Source organism: Myxocyprinus asiaticus, chromosome 26, assembly GCF_019703515.2.
Source record: "Myxocyprinus asiaticus isolate MX2 ecotype Aquarium Trade chromosome 26, UBuf_Myxa_2, whole genome shotgun sequence".
In the NCBI taxonomy this organism is placed as follows: Eukaryota; Metazoa; Chordata; class Actinopteri; order Cypriniformes; family Catostomidae; genus Myxocyprinus; species Myxocyprinus asiaticus.
Genome location: NC_059369.1, coordinates 11634435 through 11654107, shown reverse-complemented (window position 1 = coordinate 11654107; position 19673 = coordinate 11634435). Strand labels below are relative to the sequence as shown.

General features: G+C 38.2%; 1 protein-coding gene across 2 annotated transcripts in view; it reads right to left on the bottom strand.

The window, feature by feature from the left end:
- Positions 1-19673, bottom strand: part of nectin1b (nectin cell adhesion molecule 1b) — a 166835-nt gene that overhangs the window by 15788 nt on the left and 131374 nt on the right. The window contains exon 6 of one of the 2 annotated variants that reach the window (XM_051656300.1): positions 18736-18792. The exons of the other annotated variant lie outside the window; for it this stretch is intronic. Coding sequence (XP_051512260.1) covers positions 18736-18792 — 57 coding nt within the window. The remainder of the gene's footprint in view (positions 1-18735; positions 18793-19673) is intronic. 2 annotated transcript variants of the gene reach the window in all.

The following is a 19673-nucleotide window of genomic DNA, read 5'->3' as shown; positions in this document are numbered from 1 at the left end:
AACAGTTTTTTTTCTTCAATATGTTCACACAAGAAAGAACACAGCACCAGTCAAGGTTTTTCATAGGCTCTTTAAAATGCTGTGGTAACATATTTTTTTCTCTACCTAGTGTTTACATTTATTTACATTCATTTTCTTCATTAGCAAAGTGTCTACACAAATGTATATAATCTGTTGTGACAATTACCAGTGGAGAAACAGGCCTAACATATGTTCTCTGAGAACCATGGATGTCACAGGTAAATGAAAGTAAATAAATAAATGCTAAGCTCATGCTAATAAAGCAACTAACTTGAACAGATGCTTGACAGCTTCTTTATAATTAACATGTATTTTTGAGACAGTGTCTATAAATACACAGAATAAAAAAAAATGATATAACTTTCAGTCAGTCAGACATCAGGTGACTGCCATCACTGTCATAAATCTAAACGAGTTGATGAGCTACGTCTCATGTGAGATTGACGACACTGCTGAATTTAGCTCTCACCAGCTAGCATTGGAGCTGTGTGAAGCAGACAGCGCTGTGTGAATGTGTGAGTGTTTATATTAGAACGTGAGTGCGAGGGGAAAGGAGGGGTGAAATACTGCTGCTGTTTATTAAGTGATTTCTAGGGAAGGGTGCTGCCTGATGCTTACGAGCATGTCTATACAGTACAAGTGGTATTGCAGAGAGCCAGGACATTCCCATTCCTAACATCATGCACTGGTATTTCTACACAACACTGCCAATGTGTTACGTTTCAAATCAGTAACTTGCACTAAGATTTCATTTCAGTTATGATGCAGCCATTGAAGGCAGCTGCCTCTGCAGGCAGAAGTCAGCTCACTAGGTTTTTCCAGAAAAAGGGAGGACAACATGAAAAAAAAAAAAGAATGAAATAAGAGTTAGAAAGGGAGGGTAATAGAGGAGGATGTGTTTACTCAGTAATTCAAGTGCGAGACAGTGAGAGAATGGGATCAGGGAGAGAAAGAGAGAGAAATTGCTTGTTACTCTCCTGACTGGGTTTGCCCACGGTTGTGAAGTCATGGAAATGTAATACTGCCACAAAGAATAAATCCTCATCAGGCTGTTAAACTCAACAAGCAAACTTTCTCCCCAGCATGCCACTCAAAGCACTTCATTTCCCACAGCTTTCCACTTCAGCCAAATATGGCTTAAAGGAATATTCCAGGTTCAGTACGAGTTAAGCTTTATCGACAGCATCAGTGGCGTGCTGTCAATTACCACAGTAAATAATTCTGACTCCCTCAGTTTGTAAAAAAAGTTATGCACTTACAATGGAAGTATCTGTCATCATTTACTAATCCTCATGTCATTCCAAAACCATATTTAACGACTTATGCCACATCCACATTAACACCCTTTAATTTAAAAAAGCATTGATTTTGCAACGTTTGTGTCTCCTTTCTACTCTAGAACAGCATTTTCCTCCACCAAAAAGCATTTAGAAAATGCTCTCAACGACCACTTCCTTTGGAAACGTTGACTTTAGGACACCGAAATATAATTTCGCTAAGTTTATGCCTCTCATACACACTGGAATGCCATTTTCCTCCATCCAAAATGAAACATTTTGAAAATGCTCTGCATTACCGCATACTCTTTTTTTTTTATTTTATTTTTATTTTTGGAATGCCCAATTCCCAATGCACTCTAAGTCCTCGTGGTGGCGTAGTGACTCACCGCAATCCAGGTGGTGGAGGACGAATCTCAGTTGCCTCAGCATCTGAGACCGTCAATCCGCGCATCTTATCACGTGGCTTGTTGAGCGCGTTACTGCAGAGACATAGCGCGTGTGGAGTTTTCTCGCTATTCTCGGCGGCATCCACACACAACTCACCATGTGCCCCACCGAGAGCGAGAACCACATTATAACGATCACAAGGAGGTTACCCCATGTGACTCTACCCTCCCTAGCAACCGGGCCAATTTGGTTGCTTAGGAGACCTGGCTGGAGTCACTCAGCACACCCTGGATTCGAACTCGTGACTCCAGGTGTGGTAGTCAGCGTTTTTACTCGCTGAGTTACCCAGGCCCCCATTACCACATACTTTAGAAAATGAAGTCATAGAGAAATTGAAAATGCATTAATTTTGCTATGAATACTGAGTGAATCCAGCCAGGTTTCCTAAGCAACCAAATTGGCCCGGTTGCTAGGGAAGGTAGAATCACATGGGGTAACCTCCTAGTGGTCACTATAATGTGTGGCAGAGAAAAGCGTGGGCCTCCACACATGCTACATCTCTGCGGTAATGCGCTCAACAAGCCACGTGATAAGATGCACGGATTGGTGGTCTCAGATGTGGAGGCAACTGGGATTCGTCCTCCGCCACTCGGATTGAGGCAAGTCACTATGCCACCACGAGGACTTAGAGTGCATTGGGAATTGGGCATTCCAAACTGGGGTGAAAAGGGGAGAAAAAAAAAAAAATAAAATAAAAAAAAAAATATATATATATATATATATATATATATATATATATATATATATATATATATATATAATTGTTTTTTTTGTTTTTTTTTTTGCTACGATTACATCTCATCCACACTGGAATGATGTTTTTCCTCCACCAAAAATTTAGGTTTTCAAAAACACTCTTCATTACCGCATACTTTAGAAAGTGATGGCATTAGGAAACTGAAAATGTATTAAAATCTCTACGTTTACGCCTCTCATCCACACTAGAACAGTGTTTTCTTCCTTAGAAAACGAAGCGTTTTGAAAACGCTTTCCATTACTGCATACTTTAGAAAACGATGACATCAGGAAACTGAAAACACATTAATTTTGCTACATTTATGCTGCTCATCCACACTAGAATGACGTTTTCCTCGATCGAAAACAAAGCTTTTTGAAAACACTCTCCATAACTGCATACTTTGGAAAACGATGACATAATGAACTGAAAACGAATTCATTTTGCTACGTTTACGCCTCTCATCCACACTGAAATGCTGTTTTCCTCCACCGTAAATGGAGCGTTTCGAAAGCAATCTATATTACTGCATAATTTGCAAAACGATGAAGTTAAGAAAACTTCTGTACGTTTACACCTCTTATCCACACTAGAACTGTTTTCCTCCACTGAAAACGCTCTCCATTCCAGAATACTTTGGAAAACAATGATGTTAGGAAACTAAAAACAGAAACAGATTAGTGATGTGGTCTTTCTTTCTTCCGTGGAACACAAACAGAGTGACTGAGGCTGTCATTCTGCCTACAGTAACATCTTTCGTGTTCCAAGATAGAAAAAAAGTTGTGCAAGTTTGGAATAAAATGAGTGTGAGTAAATGATAAGAGAATTTTAGTTTTTGAGTGAACTATCCCTTTAAGTGTCACTTGTGCAATTTCAGCCTTTTTAATGTGAGCCTGTGCTGAGAGTGATAACCGCAAATGACAGAAGATCTTCATATCGAAGGAAGATGACACATTTAATGCTCTGACCTGAACTGATGCTGGCACCCGCAGCTCGAGAGAGATTCTCTCCAGAGAGCTGGCTTGGATTTTTGACTGCATACCCAAGCATCAGTCTAATCTCATTTAGTCAGAGTATCCTCGTATCAAACAATTCCACTTCCTGATAAATAATTGGAATGACTGAGCATCATAATGGCACATGTGTGGCACTCGGAGAACATAATAACAGCACAACTTTGCATTTCTAAGCTGGTATGCATGAGATCTTGACCCAAACAAGACCGATTTAATAATAATTTTAACAGATGAGCTGTGCTCTTTGTCTAACGCAAACATGACCACTTCATCTGGCTGTCAGCAGCAGCCAGTATCAGGAGAGAAGAGAGGGGGAGGTGAGATTATATGAAATGAGGAGAGGAGCAGAGGTAGAAGCTGAGCTCAAGTATGCACATAAAGGCTTATACCATCCTAATCAAACTATTTCTGCAGTATGCAGTAGGTACACTGTGTTTGCAGAATGTATACTATGTACATTTTCTGTATGCATATTTTTTTGTATCCAGAATACCTGATGCACCTACTACATTTGCCAAAATATGCAGTACATAACAACAGCACACCATCTGGATACTGTATCACACCGTGTAATGGGCCTCATTCATGAAACACGAGCAGAACACATTTTTGTGTAAACTGTTCATAAAGCCGTTCTGACGTAAATTCTCAGATTCATGTATGTTTTCGTACATGATCATATCCTTATTTAGAAACATTTCTTTACAGATTTAATTAATTTTTTTCAAAGTATCATTTTTTACAAACTGTTAAATCCATAAATAAACACATCACGGGCAGGTACGTACACAATACCATGGGGAAAAAATAGAAAAAGCCTGCACATTGTCGTATAGAGTGCAAGTCTCGTGATTCATGATTTATTTAATAGAAGTTTCACAAATGACGCTGGCGACGCGCTGCGGACTGAAACAGAGAAAGTTAATGGTGTTGGACATCCTCCTCCCGGTGTGTACAATACAGAACATTTTTATTTTTTTATGTCAATCCATTTTTATTGACTTCTTGAACGGTTTGATTCAGAAAAGAGCGTCATACGACAGCAAAAACATATGACGACAGTAAGTTCTCACTTTCTATGAGAAGCCATTGTGCTTACTAAATGAACATTTTATGATGTGAATGCACTTCATTCCTAAAAAACAAAAAAACAAAAATGATTTCATTACTGTTCTGCGTAGATGTTAACAGCATTTACTAGCGAGTCTGTTGCCTTATATGGCGTTTTCATGGGCGTGGATTATGATAATTGTGAATGAATGTGCACACGCCCCCTCTTTACAAATGTTTGGAATTCATTAACACACACGTTTTACTAACAAATCTGGTGAGTACGAAGCATTTGTGAATCAGGCGGAAAGTTTTTGGAAAGGTCCATTTTAAGCGCAAATTACTCTGAATTTACTCATATATTTACGAAAGTTTCATGAATGAGGCCCATTGAACTCAACTTGACCTTCCATTCCCAGTGTGACGAATTAAACATAAGCTATACCAACCACTATTATTCTCCTTCTAGACTCTCTTTTTAGATTATTTGATCAGACTGCCAGTTTGAACATTTAAAAAAAAAATATAAAAAAAAAAAAAAACATTAAAAATAATTTGTGGTGTTGCATTAGTAAGTAACTGCACCATTTGTGTAACAGACAAATTATGCAACTAGTAGAGAAAAAGTGTGAATTACTTTTCAAAGCAATTAGAATTGCAATTTTTTTTTGACAATTTTTGTTGTGACATTAAATGATTAAAATCACAGTATTAATTTGTGATGAATGAACCGATTCGCTTGAACCGGAGTTCCCAACACTACTTATACAGTAAGTGAAAGTGTATTTTAAAGTAAGCGCAAAGTAATAAAAAAATAATATATATATATATGTTTGCCCAACAGGAACACTTTAATATTTTTATGTCTAAATTAAATAAATAAACAAAACCAAAATGACTAACTGCATGATTAAACATTGTCTTGATCAAGTGTTTACTTTTGAACCTTGTTTTGTTAACCAAACATCAGTATTCTGAATGCTAGCAATGCATTCACTGGGTTATCTGTTCATAGTCTTGCTTAAACTAATGGGATATTTCCCAAAGATGCCTGCAAATTATTTATGCTTGTTGGTAAATCAACAAATGGAAAGGTATACCAAAAGTATTGTGAAAAAAGCAAATCATTGTCATAAAATTTCAAACAAACATTTTCAACAATGAACAATGAAAAAAAAACAAAAACATGAACTGTCCAAAAGAACCAATTCACTTGGATTTCCAAGCGCTACATATATCACCGGTTTCGGTAAGTACATTTGATCACTCTCTAGGCTCCGTTGCAACGTTCAAAATTCAAAAGAGTAAATGTTGTGTTTTGTGACGCTACACAGCTATTCGTCAGAAAAAGTAGGTTGATACTGGAAAAAACTACTCTTTTTTTTTTTTGCGAAAAGAGCTACTGTCACGCCACTGAAAAATGTATGTAAGTTAGTAGCGTCACTAATTTTAGCAGCAAGCAACCAACCTGAACACAAGCAACTGCACAGCAACATGCTAAAAACCACCAACACCATATAGCAACCTCATAAACAAATGCCCTAATAACCAACCCTGCATCATGACAGTGAATAAAAATCTAGTTGAATTTATTTTCAAGATGACAACTGGAGGGACGTCGCTGAATTAAACATGCAATGTAGTGAAGTTATCTGTCAACAATGTAGCATGCTACTGTTTGGAGTAGTACAATCTGCACAGTATGCAGTACCATAATATTCCATTCCGAAATTGGCCCTTGTTTTGGGTTGTGTTTTGGGTCTATTTTTTCCATTGATAATTTTTGCTACGGTCTGTCTAATGAGTGAGTCATCACTGCAGCTCTGACCCTGGGTTACTGTCTGACCCAGTTACACACCCTCCCAGGACTGATGCTCACAACAGGAACGGACAGCGTAATGACAGCAGGAAGGGAGGAGAGGGGGACGGAGGGATGTGCACAGGGGGCTGATCACCACCAGAGAAAACTCTGCACTGGCTGTGTGTCCTGCAGTGTGACTACTCCATCACAGCCACCAAATCTCCACCCACAGAGCACAGAAAATGGCCACCGTGGTAGGAGAGGATAGGGGCATCATAAATCGCAGCCGTGGCAGTCATGAGTCGTGCCGCTTCCTTCGGGAACATACACAAACATCTTATTGCACTGTACCATAGACAGTACATTATAAAGAGGAGGAGATGGACCATAAGTACACAAATGAATAGGACACATTTATAATCAGAATTTTTGTCTTGTTTTCAAGTAAAAACATCTAAACATCCTTAAAACAAGATAAAATTACTTAAAACATTAAATAGTAGGACTTTATTAACACTTTACATTGGTGTTCCCTTTGTATAGAAAGAGATTCATTGATTTAATTTACAAATGCATTACAAATTAGAGGAAGACCAATATATTGGCTTTACCGATTAATCGGTGCAGATAGTTGCTTTCTGGAACAATTGTTATCTGCAAAAATCTATGGTGATATTTCAAAATAAGAGGATTTCCATGTTGTGTTTCCGGCTTGTTTATACTTAAAAGTCCTGCATTATGCACCAAATGTTTATTTTTGGGATTTTGGTTGAACAAAAAACTACAGCTGGGATTTTATTCATTTAGGACTCTTTGTCTGTGCCCGTCAAAGTAAGGACAAAAATGAATTTTTTTTTTTACTTTCAATCAATCAATCTGAAAAAACTATCGGCCGATTAACCTTTGTTATCGGTATCGAATAAATCTACTATCAGTCGACCTGTATTACAAATAAAATGCTGTTATAACACATTAAAAATTTTGACTTTCATGCAATAACTTCCAAATTGTGAGCCATTTTACCTCACATGTTGTAAATGCTTAATAACACATATTCAACATTAGTAACCCATGACAATATACCTTAATGTAAGGTGGATCGATATGAAGCATTTATTAAGCATGAAACATACAAAGTTCTGCATGTATTAATTATTATTCTATATATTCATATTTATAAAGCATTAATAACTTGAAAGTTGGCCTTGTTGTTATAGCCACATATCAATGATTTATAATGCATTTGTGAATTACTTATTAGTCATTAAAGAACCCCTTTCTAAACCTGTTACAAAGGGAACATTAATGTAAAGTGTTACCAAGGCTTGTTACCAAGAATTGATTTTTCTTAGCCTACTTGCAAATAGCCTTTTATTTTTTTAAGCGTAATTCTAACACACTTTTATGAAGTTTATGCTTAAAATAGCAAGAAAACAAATGCCAATATGGACAACATTTATTCTCCGAAAACAACTCTTTATAATTTGTGCAATTTTGCTGATCAAATAAATAATTATTGTTTTAAGGATTGTTTATGGACAACAATCTTTGTAGTGCAAAATGAGCCATCAATATATTTTGTCTTTTTTCCTGGAAGAGAACTTTTAAGGGTACACCAGCATGCAGATGGCATCAAAGCTAATAGACATGGACTAAAGGCCACAATACTTTTGATCTTATGGGGTCTTTGAATGGACTTTAGCTCCAGCTATTTCTCTCCCACACAGAAAAAAAACATGTCTGTCCCCTATTCCCTGCTGAGAATGTGGGAGAAAATGAAAGAAAGATGGATAGGACAATGCACAAATGTCTAATGTCTCATTTGGATAATGAGGCAGAAGCTTAGTGGGGGTTGAAAAGCCGAAGATACTTCCTGTAGAGAGCAGGGCAGGCCTGACTTTACACTCCATCAGCCTGGCACACTCAAAACTCGGCCAGGAGCTCATGGGACATGGCAGCATTTGCCCACAGTTGGGCGTCACAGACCCCCTGGCAAACAGCTTCACGTTCGCTCTTCAATCCGTTGACAGCCACGCTGTCCTTGTGGCGAGAGTTTAATGATACACAAAATCCACACACACTTCCTGTGGAGGGATGAATTATGCAGCAGGCAGCGTGTGGGAGCTAACAGTGCCGTATCAGTCCGATTGAGACAGACTCCGCAATGACAAACAAGACAAACAAATTTCACATTGCTGGGGGGGATCTTGGACCAAGTGAGAGGCTAAAATGCCTCATCAGGGTGGTATTTACAGAGGGAGTGGGCAACCTGCCAAACATGTTATAGAAGCACCACAAAATGATATGGTTGCTTCAACAATTGTGCTTTTCATCTCACATTTGCTTTTATGACACTATGGCCACATTCACACAGCAGCAGAATACGGTTGTCAGACCTGCTTTGAGTGCTTAATACAGTTACATTCACACAAAGAACGGTTATTTATGGGTGTGACAACTGCATTCTATAACTGAACTGACCCCTGCAAATTTTCAGGTCTCACAACCGAATTCTCTGCAAACCTGTGCTGTGTGAACGGAACAGTACTGGAAAACTAGTTGTTAGTTATGTCATGTACAGTGAGAGACACGCTGCACTGTACACACGTGTGTCTCGTGTGTTTCATGTGGGGTTTGGTTAACTCATGGAGAAGGAGAAATGAGCTGCGTGTCATCTGAAGATTGAGCCGTTGTCTTCCACCGACACAAAAGCTGCGTTCTGCACATGGTTAAAAAGCCGCTGTCAGTAAATTATGATCTGATGGATGAACTTTTGCCTCGATTGGACTTGGCAGCAATTGTGATAAGACATGCCAGTGTTATGGACGTCGCCATATTTTAGTCACTGTCACTATGGTTACAGCTGTTCGAATACGTTTGTGACTTAGGTTGTTCGTTCATTCAGACAGTATTTGAACTGCTACTGTTTGCTGTTGTATGAATGGGATATTTCAAGACTCACACCTGTAAGTAAATACAATTGTCAATCCCACACACTGACTGTGTGAACTTAGCCTGTTTGTTAGGTTTAGGTTTAAAGTTTAGAGTAGGGAGGTCGTTTTGGTTTGAAATTCGATTCGAACCTTAAAAACTGTTTGGTAGAACATTTACTGTAACTCACTTTTAGAGCCACACAGTGGACATTTCACCTTGGTGCGATACGAGTAATGAACCACGTAGTGTAATTTCACAAAAAAATGGCACAATCATGGCTGGGAATGGTAGAAAATTGGAAGTGAAAATTAATGACAAAAAAGGAATGGAAAGGAAATCATTGATTTTAGGTGAAACTTAAGGGAATTCACTGCGAAAGACAACGTGAGATGGCATTTTCAATTCATTTAAAGTAAACACAATTTACTATTTACTTTCCCAAAACACATTCCTGATCTCATTGTACAAAATTAATCAGTGCACATTATTCCAAAGCGAAAAAAATAAATAAAAAATAAAATAAAATATATAATTCTGTTCGAAATGTTGCGTGAAAAAGCGCATCGGTTTTATTTGAGCTTTCTTTATCCTTCATGACTTTTTTTTGCTTTTTTTTTTTTTATCATGCAGTAACACTGACACAGTGATTGTTGTATGCTGTCATGAAATCATAGACCCTCCCCTCGAAATCCGAACACAAATGGTCACTGGAGACACATTTAAGTGACCAGGTTGAAACAGTGATGTGTCTCGCCTGACCACATGTGATCGGATCACCCGAGATGTATCTTAATACCAGGTGTAATTCTGGAATTGGATTGTTTCACTATCCAATCAACTCACAATGGATAAAATCAAGTCCAGTCACATTTATTTCTTTTTAAATGTCCTCTTTCACTTGAAAATTTGTCAAATTCCATAAGTAACATTGGTTGTAAACGGCGTTTCATGTTGACATTAACTTCTATCATGTGATGTACTGTATTTCTAAATAGACCAGGATTTCCAGTGGGAAATAAAGTAGGGTGGGGCTTGATTTTGTTGGTTAATATTATTTTTCAGCCCATCAGGCCATGGTTACATTAGCAGAAAATAAGGTGGAGAAAGAGATTACATTTTGATTGAAAACAAGCCTATTTTTTTATTTTTTTTGCACAACAACAATGAGATTTATTAACAGCAAAAACAGTAAATTTTGATTTCATGTTGTCTTCAAGATGAATGAATAAAGAGTCTATTTCTTTCACTGCCCTACTCGGGGGCCAAAAGAACAGCGAGAATCACAATTCCTTGTATGTGTGACCAGCTCTACACTCATTGGGATTTGAATAATTGGAGTTTTGTATGGCGAATCAGCCCTTTGCTCCAAGTTGCGGCGTGAGCGAATTTAAAATGAACCTTCTGTGATGCGAGTGCAAGCTATCAATATATTAAAAGCCCCGACGTTTTCATGCAAATGAAACGCTTCTCAAATGACTTCTTTTCAATTAATCTCCCAAGCTATCTCTTTGTTTTCTTTGTGCCGTGTTTCACTTTTTCTGTGCCGTTTTGCTGTCTGCTGCTCTCTCCCTCTTCAACCTTCTCATTTTGCTCTCTTGTCAAGCCTGGGAGGACAGGATATGTGACAGGAGAGTAAGAATAGGGGAAAGAAGCCAGAGTTTGACTCTTATGTAAAAGCCAGTAAACATCGTCTTCACCCCCGTACCTTTATCTTTATGCCTCTGGGGCTCGTTTAGGTTTCTATTTTATTCAATCGTCTCAAATAAATCCCAATATTAGGGCCACTCGAGCATTTCTTCCCATGACAAGAACTCCTTTATTTATTTATACTTTCATTGTTGTGGCTATAATTTATTCATCTAATTTTCACCTTGTGATGGGCCCTTTCCACCTTCCCTCTCCTTCCTCTCATTTTGAACTTAATTTTCTCGCTGCGGCATAAGGGATTCCTTGCTCAGGAGAGCGTGAACGTATGTCAGAGGCGTGAACCGGTGCTAAGCTCTCTAAATGGAAGGGAGCTAAGTCTTGTGCAAGCACAGGGCCAAATAGATGGCATCACATGTGTCCGTCCTGACCAGGTCATCCAGAATGATCCAGCAGATGTTGGGTTTTGCATGCTGGTGTGCTGGTTTTTCTGGCAGGCTTCATAAATAGGTTAAACAGCAGGACCTACTTGGTAAACCAGCATTAAGAGAAAGACCATGCTGGTTTACAAGTTAAGTTTGGCTTGTCCACCAGCTAGACCAGCAACAGACCAGAACTAATCAGAAAAGGGTGTGCAAGCATGGAAATTCATGGTGGCCGAAGCTGGTCTTTTCAGCAAGGTAGTTGGATTAGACTTGCACTGTGTCCTAACTGGACGTGACACAAGATTCCTGAAACAAGAAATCAAAAACGCGGCACTGAAAGTGAAAATGCTGTGCAATGCCTGTACTCTTTCTCAGCCAATATTTTTTCCATTCATTATTTCCATAGGAATTTGATAAAGTCCTTCATTAAAGAGTTCTAAGCCATGAACCAAATCAACCAGCTCCGAGCTGAGTCACATAACAAATTTTGATTTGAAGATGAAAATCGGAGACAAAAAAAAAGAAAGAAAGAAAAAGGAAAAAAAAGACTAAGCTACAAGAGTGTGTAAATAACCTCTTTCATGAGGGAATGAACTACAATCCTATAAACCATTGCAAATGACGTAATGAAAATGAAAATAATGGAAAACATATCAAACAATTGATTTAAAGTTGTTGATTATTAATATAGAAACAATATATTTTGTTAATTGCAAAATATTCACAAATAGAAAAGTAGTTTGAGAGTGTACAGAGACTGACCTGATTGCATCATTCACAGTGCATCATGGAAGTGAGCTGTCGCTGCAGAGCACTTCTTGTGCACTTTGTTTGTAGCTTTGTTTTCAAGATGAAATAACGTGGACTGATGGCTTAAACAAAAGCATATACCACTGATTAACAACCTCGGAGCTCACGGCAGGTCTGTCTTTAAAGGTTTATAAGTTATCATTAAAAAAATCGAATAATATTTTTTTTTTTACTTCCGGGACGAAACTGTTGCGCTCTATAGATACTTATGTCGAGCATGACTTTGGACAAATGAAACCAAACACAATGTAATTTACATGGATGAGATAGGTTTTATTGCTACACTTTATGCCACACACATCATGCCTGGTTAGGACTTGGTGTAATTATTGGGCTGCACAATTAATTGAATTAAATATGATCATAGTGATTAATTAAGTGCAAAGTAAAGCATGATCATTATATGGCAAAAAAGCCATGATTTAATTAAGCAAGTATATGGTCTGCATGCACTGAAGGGTGCGCTGAAGGGTGCCACTCAGTTTGTAGTGCACTAAACATAATCCAAGCACGCCTGACCTTCCAAAACGCCCACATCCTGCACACAAATTCTGTTTTCAAATAGTTTTAGAGAATTGGAATCTCAATTGTTTTAATTAAACTGTTTTAGCCTTTATCAGTGGTTCCAAAAACTTTTTAAAACCATTAATAAAACCTTAAAACCTATAAAACCCAATCATTTATTAAAAAAGTTTGAACAAATTAAATTAAATTAACAAATTAAATTAAAACAATGGCATATAGCCGGTACTCGTTACCAGTACTAGAGAAAGACTGGTATCTTTTTACTTTACTTTTGACTTGCTGTCAAAGTACCTGCACTTTTGACATCCCTAATGGAAAATATAGTATGCAATAATATATTTAAACAAGCAGATACTTTGCAGCACCCTTTATCAGTCACCAAGGCATCCAGTTTGGAAAGCACTGGCCTATATCATATATATATATATCAGAATTAATTAATAAAATCAGCCATTCGCTCTCTAATTATTGGTATTAGCATCAGCCATGAAAAAAAAAAACTCCTTTCACTGGAATATGGACTCAAATTTCACTGTAATAACTATAGAGATCCCAAAGAATGAAGAGACAGTAAGAGAATGACAGGGTAAAAACAGTTACAAATGCTGCTTATTAAACGGTGTTGAGAGTGAGATGAAAAAAATAGAGAAGAGCAGATGACAGAAAGACAGAATGAGAAAGCAGATGGAGAACCACACACTTGCCCTCTTCACTTTCTCAGGTGCGATAATGAGATAATTACGGGACCATCTTAACAAACCCCTCATTCTTACTCACTGTTCATATACTGCTGAGACCAACAATCTTAAACACTTCCCACACAAAAACTCAACACACAGTTTTAAAACACTAAAGCACCCAGCACATAAATCACTTATTCATTTCTTTAATTACAGCTCCCCATGGTCCCTCTGTTGAAGGAATCATCTTGAAGGCTAACCACAGTAAGACGCTTCCTCAAAAATCCTCAACCTCGAGCAATTCCCAATGACAAACTGTTCAGCCTTTCCACGAGGGCACAGCAGTTGCCGTGCTATAGAAAATTTGACAAAAATAGGCAATGCAATTGAGCCTGTTTTTAAAGGACTCGTTTATCCCATAGCAATAAACAGATCAAACTGCTCAGTTTGTACTTGTGTCTACCATTTCCCTCAGGAAAATATTTTTAGGCGGTTTAAAGAAGGTAGAAATCTGCAGGTAAGAACATGCCTGGCAGACTTAGCTGTCTGTGGACACAATCAAACTCATTCACTTATGCATACACCTCTCAAATGGTATCTAAAGAGCTAAACCTCTCATTATATTTTAAATAATTAAATTAACAATACATCACCTTGTCAGAGCAGAGGTGCAGCATTTGCACATGTGGGTCATTTCCACTATCATATACACCGATCAGCCTCAACATTAAAACCACCTGCCTAATATTGTGGAGGTCCCCCTTGTGCTGCCAATACATCGCCAACCCGCATCTCAAAATAGCATTCTGAGATGATATTCTTCTCACCACAATTGTACAGAGCGGTTATCTGAGTTACAATAGACTTTGTCAGTTTGAATCAGTCTGACCATTCTCTGTTGACCTCTCTCATCAACAAGGCATTTCTGTCCGGCACCATTCAGAGTAAATTCTAGAGACTGTTGTGTGTGAAAATCCCAGGAGATCAGCAGTTACAGAAATACTCAAACCAGCCCATCTGGCACCAACAATCATGTCATGGTCCAAATCACTGAGATCACATTTTTCCCCATTCTGATGGTTGATGTAAACATTAACTGAAGCTCCTGACCCTTATCTGCATGATTTTATGCACTGCACTGCTTCCACATGATTGGCTGATTAGATAATCGCATGGATGACTGTTGGTGCCAGACGGGCTGGTTTGAGTATTTCTGCAACTGCTGATCTCCTGGGATTTTCACACACAACAGTCTCTAGAATTTACTCCGAATGGTGCCAAAAAAACAACAAAAAAAAAAACATCCATCCAGTGAGCGGCAGTTCTGCGGATGGAAATGCCTTGTTGATGAGACGGTAACTCAGATAACCGCTCTGAACAATTGTGGTGAGAAGAATATAATCTCAGAATGCTATTCTGAGATGCGGGTTGGCACTGTTTTGGCGGCACGAGGGGGACCTACACAATATTAGGCAGGTGGTTTTAATGTTGTGGCTGATCACTGTATGTCTTAAAGGAATATTCCGGGTTCAATACAAACTAGGTTCAATCAGCAGCATTTGTTTTATATTGTTGATTATCACAAAATTACCAACACAACTTTGACCTGTCCCTCCTTTTCTTTAAAAAAAAAAAAAAAAAAAAAAAAAAAAAAGAAGCAAAAATCAAGGTTGCAGTGAGGCACTTACAATGGAAGTGAATGGGGGCCAATCAGTAAACATTAAAATACTCACTGTATTACATACAAAAATATACCCGCAAGACGTAAACAATATGCATGTTAAAATGATTTCTGTGTGATAAAATCACTTACTAACCTTTTCTGTGTGGAGTAATATCTGGTTTTATAACGTTGTTGCCATTGCGACACAACGCTGTAAACCCCAAAATCCTACAAAGACCATAAAAACGACAATGTAAAGAACTTCACAGCTCAAATAGTACATAAGTTTTAACACAAGAATTAATGTCAAGGCTTCTATAAAATTATAGTTTTCACATTATTGTCTTCAAACTCTCCAAAAAATTGCCCCCATTCACTTCCATTGTAAGTGCCTCATTATAACCTTGAATTTTGCTTTTTTCAAAGAAAAGGAGAAACAAGTCTGAACTGTATTTTGCGGTTATCAATATTACGCCACAAATGCTGTTGATTGAACTTAACTATTGAATCCAGAATACCCCTTTAACATACTGGATAATATACTGTAGTTCACCCAAAAATGAAAATTCTCTCATTGTTTACTCACCTTCATGATATCCCATGTGTGTTTGACTTTCTTTCTTCAGCAGAACACATTTGAAGAAAAACAGAAAAGTATCTTAGCTCAGTAGGTCCTTAAAATGCAAGTGGATGACAATTTCTCTTATGAAGCTCCAAAAATCACAGACAGTCAGCAGAAAAAAATACATAAATATTGATCTTTTTTGCACCAAAAGTGATCGTATCACATTCACTTGCATTTTAAGGACCTACTGAGCTATTTTTATATTTTTCTTCAAATGTGTTCTGTTGTAGACAAAGTCATACACACCTGGGATATCATGAGGTTGAGTAAATAATGAGAGAATTTTCATTTTTGGGTGAACTATCCCTTTAGATTCTTAATTTTTTAAATGGAAATGACAGTTAATCACAATTACACCCTGTATACACCAAACACAAGTGGCACAGCGCAACACGACAAAAGCAAATCACCCCAATTATAATTAATGATACTTTCTACACTGGATGTGTTAGTCGCGGCACGACATTGTGACATTGCGACATTGCGACATTGCACGTGTCCGGTGTAGACAGGGTGTTACTTTAAGTGAACATTCGGGAAATTTTAAATAATGTCACAACTATGCAATAAAAAGGCAAAAACAACAACAATACATCTCCTTGAGCTGCAGTATTGGCTTGCTAACACTGCTCTACACTTCTGCCCATGTTGCAATGTTATCTTCTACATTCTTTTTTATTATTTTAAGCAGAATTCCCACTGGAGGTCTGTGTTAGATGGCTAAAAGAATGGAAGATCAATAGCTTCGAGTTTTCACTCTCATTCAGGCATTATGGAAACCACAAGCACAGTGTAAGCATAGTTTGGTGACTTCAAAATGATTCAAGTGGAACATTTTATAACCTCTCCCTATCTATTCACTCCATCAGCATTCACTACACTTATCTTCAAATCTCCTGAGAGAGTGAGGTAGAGTTAGCAAGCGAGTGAGAGAGATAAGATTAAAGATGTGATTCTGAAGAGCTTTTTCAAAGTGCGACTGTTAATCTACAGCGCATGGGACAAGCGATCAAACAGCTCAACAAATTATGGCTCCTCTGAGCTTTTTACCAGGGTATCGTCCACAGAACCAGATTTTTAATTAAGATGCTCTAAGGTGGCTCAGGGTACTTGAGATTCAACCCAACACACCTACTTCACGAGAGTTGGACAGTACAGTGCTCATTTCAGGGCACAATATGACCACCCTGTACACAACACTGGTGCACAAATATCCGTTCAATTTCGAGTGAAGTAACCACGTTTGACAAGGTGATTTTCAATGGAGCCAAATGTTTATTACTGCATGTCTAGGCACCAAATGCGGTTGTTCCATACATGCAGAGCTCAGGTCATATGGAATGCATTAGTAGCTGCAGGGTTTGGTTCATTTTCCATCACTATGAAAGACGACTACTGCATAGTCACTTGTTTTTGTGTGTTTTTATTTGGAGGACACCTCATTTCGGATTCCTCCCCGCTGAATTTAAAGTATAATGCAGTAAAAAGCCAGCTAAAAATCTGCCCGGCCTCAGAAAGGCCTGTCCATAGACATTTGGGAGAAGGGACGATTGCGTTTGAAGTTTATGAAGCATCAGCACACTCCTTTAGCTGAGCCTGCTAGTGCTAATTCCACTTCGGTCCAGCTCAGAGAGAGAGATAGTAAAACCAGAGGAAAAAAAGAGACAGATAGAGAGAAAGATCTGTAAACAGGGCAACATGATCACAAGGTAAATCGACATGTTGCTTCTGAATGTTCATGCACCCTGAAATCGAGTCCATACAGCCAAATTACTGACAAGTGGCATCCCCCATCAGACATCTTTTCTACAATTCAAATGTGTTTACCTTTTCTGGTGACAACTGATAATGTGTCAAAATAATGATATAACGGAACCACCACTGAGACAGGAGTTCCAATCCCATGGAAACCAGGAAGTAATCACATTCACATAAACAACGCTGAGTGAGATTTGGAGGTTGCATTTTCGCTCTAAAATTACATTTCTTCTCAACTGATGGTTAGGTTTAGGGTTGGGGTTTGGGTTAGGGGGTAGATTTAATAAAATATTCATTTCTGTTGACTGTATTAAATCCTTTATAACTAAAAATACTACACATTTTACCCGGAAACTGGAGCTCAGATGTGCCCATACATTCAACATCATTTCCAGCTTCCATCAATGGGGGCAGTCTTCGAATTTTGGTAAGCACAGACCGATTTCAGCAGCTAAACATTCAACCTATTGTCGCTGAATTCAGTGTGATCAGTCTGGACAGAGAGAAAAATATCATTTTACGCAAGAAACAGATGAAAAATTACAATTTTCTGCAGCTTTTGTAGAGTTTCTCTCTCTCTGAGATCCTAAAGCTTCATCCTCACAATGTTATCATCTTTTCCAAACAGTCTTGCAGCTGTTGCAAGCTGCTGCAATGTCTGCCAGCCTCGCTACATGCTCCACACACAAAATTGTCCTTCTCCCAGGTGTGGGCAGACAACCAAGGCAGAAGACCAATGGAGAACTGCTTGCTTGCACTGTTCACAAGAAGCTGTGGCAGAGGTATTTTGTACAGCATAAGCTCTGTCTTTGTAACTTATCTATATCCATATATGTGTGGATGTGAGTGTGGAATTGAATGAGACCAGAACACGAGTTTTACAGTGTTCAAGTGGGTCACTTTTGCCAGAGGTATCACTTCCATTCTTGCCATAGAGAATGAGCCTATCATAGCCCATATGTGTTCCACCGTGGCAGGGTCTCCCTCCAGCCATGAACAAGGACAGATGGAGGAGCCTTATTAGCATCTTGTTTGGCCATGCGGGCTGTGGTACAATACTACAGGGACCAGACTACATGAGTCACCGAGCCGTGGTAGTAAAAATTCACAGGCATTTGATAAGGTTCTACATTGCATCCTGAACTGACTGCATTTAGTTTACACCATCCCACTGCAACATAAAATCATTTGCAACACATTTTACTTGTGCAATCTTATGTATTTCCGAGTGAAACAGGATATTCAAAGAGAAAAATGTAGGGTGCAACTTGATTTTTTCCACTGGAAATTGACTGGTATTTGAAAAGTGGTGTTACATACCGGAATGGAGGTGGATGAAGGGGTGGGGTTGAAGAAGTAGGAGATTTGTGATGTCATCTGAAATGGAAAGTAATTTCAGAGGCTGAGCAAATTATTACATAATGGATAATCTACAGTTACCTGATCGTTATCGCAAAATATACTCCAACAGGGTGGTCTGCACCCCAGTGCGGAGTGTAGGGCTCTTACATCACTCTAAAGGGGTTTATTTTTTGTGATAATGACTGGCTGACTGTAGGTCATCCCGCATATTACAAGGCTACTTAGCAAATACATAATTTAGTGTACATGGAATAATTGAGTTTGAGTTGAAATTACATTATCATGGGAAAAGAAAGAGACAACGGAGTCTCCAGAAACAGCTGAATTCCAATTCTGGTTTGCGTCAGAGTTCCAATGAACCTGTTGGTGATTATTTTGTGAAAATGACTGTATGACTGCTTATAATCCAGTTTATTACAAGACTACTTCCTAAATAAATAAATACATGAACATGAAATATTGATTTGAGCTGAATTTTTTTTCTTAGCTCACTTGCAGAGATCGCAGACTGATACAAGATGTAGGAAAGAAGATTTGCAATACCCAAATCACCGGTCTGATATCACTTTATCCCCAGATGTATGGTTTAAATTCAGAAAAATCCAACTGCTAGATGGCACAATTGACCAATCAGAATTGCGTATTCCAGAAAGCCATGTAATAAATTTGATAAAAGTTTATGAAGACACATTTTTTTTTAACCTTTGGACAAACGTGTACCAATTAATCATGCACAATAAGATCAGGAATGTTCATTTAGAAACGTAATTATGGTAGGCCTACATTTTGATTTTATGTGGACTTTAAAACAACGATTCTGCTCTAAGCACAGCATCCTCAAAGCATTATGCAGGGGATGAATATCTTAGTCAAGGTAATTAATGAAATACTCAAAG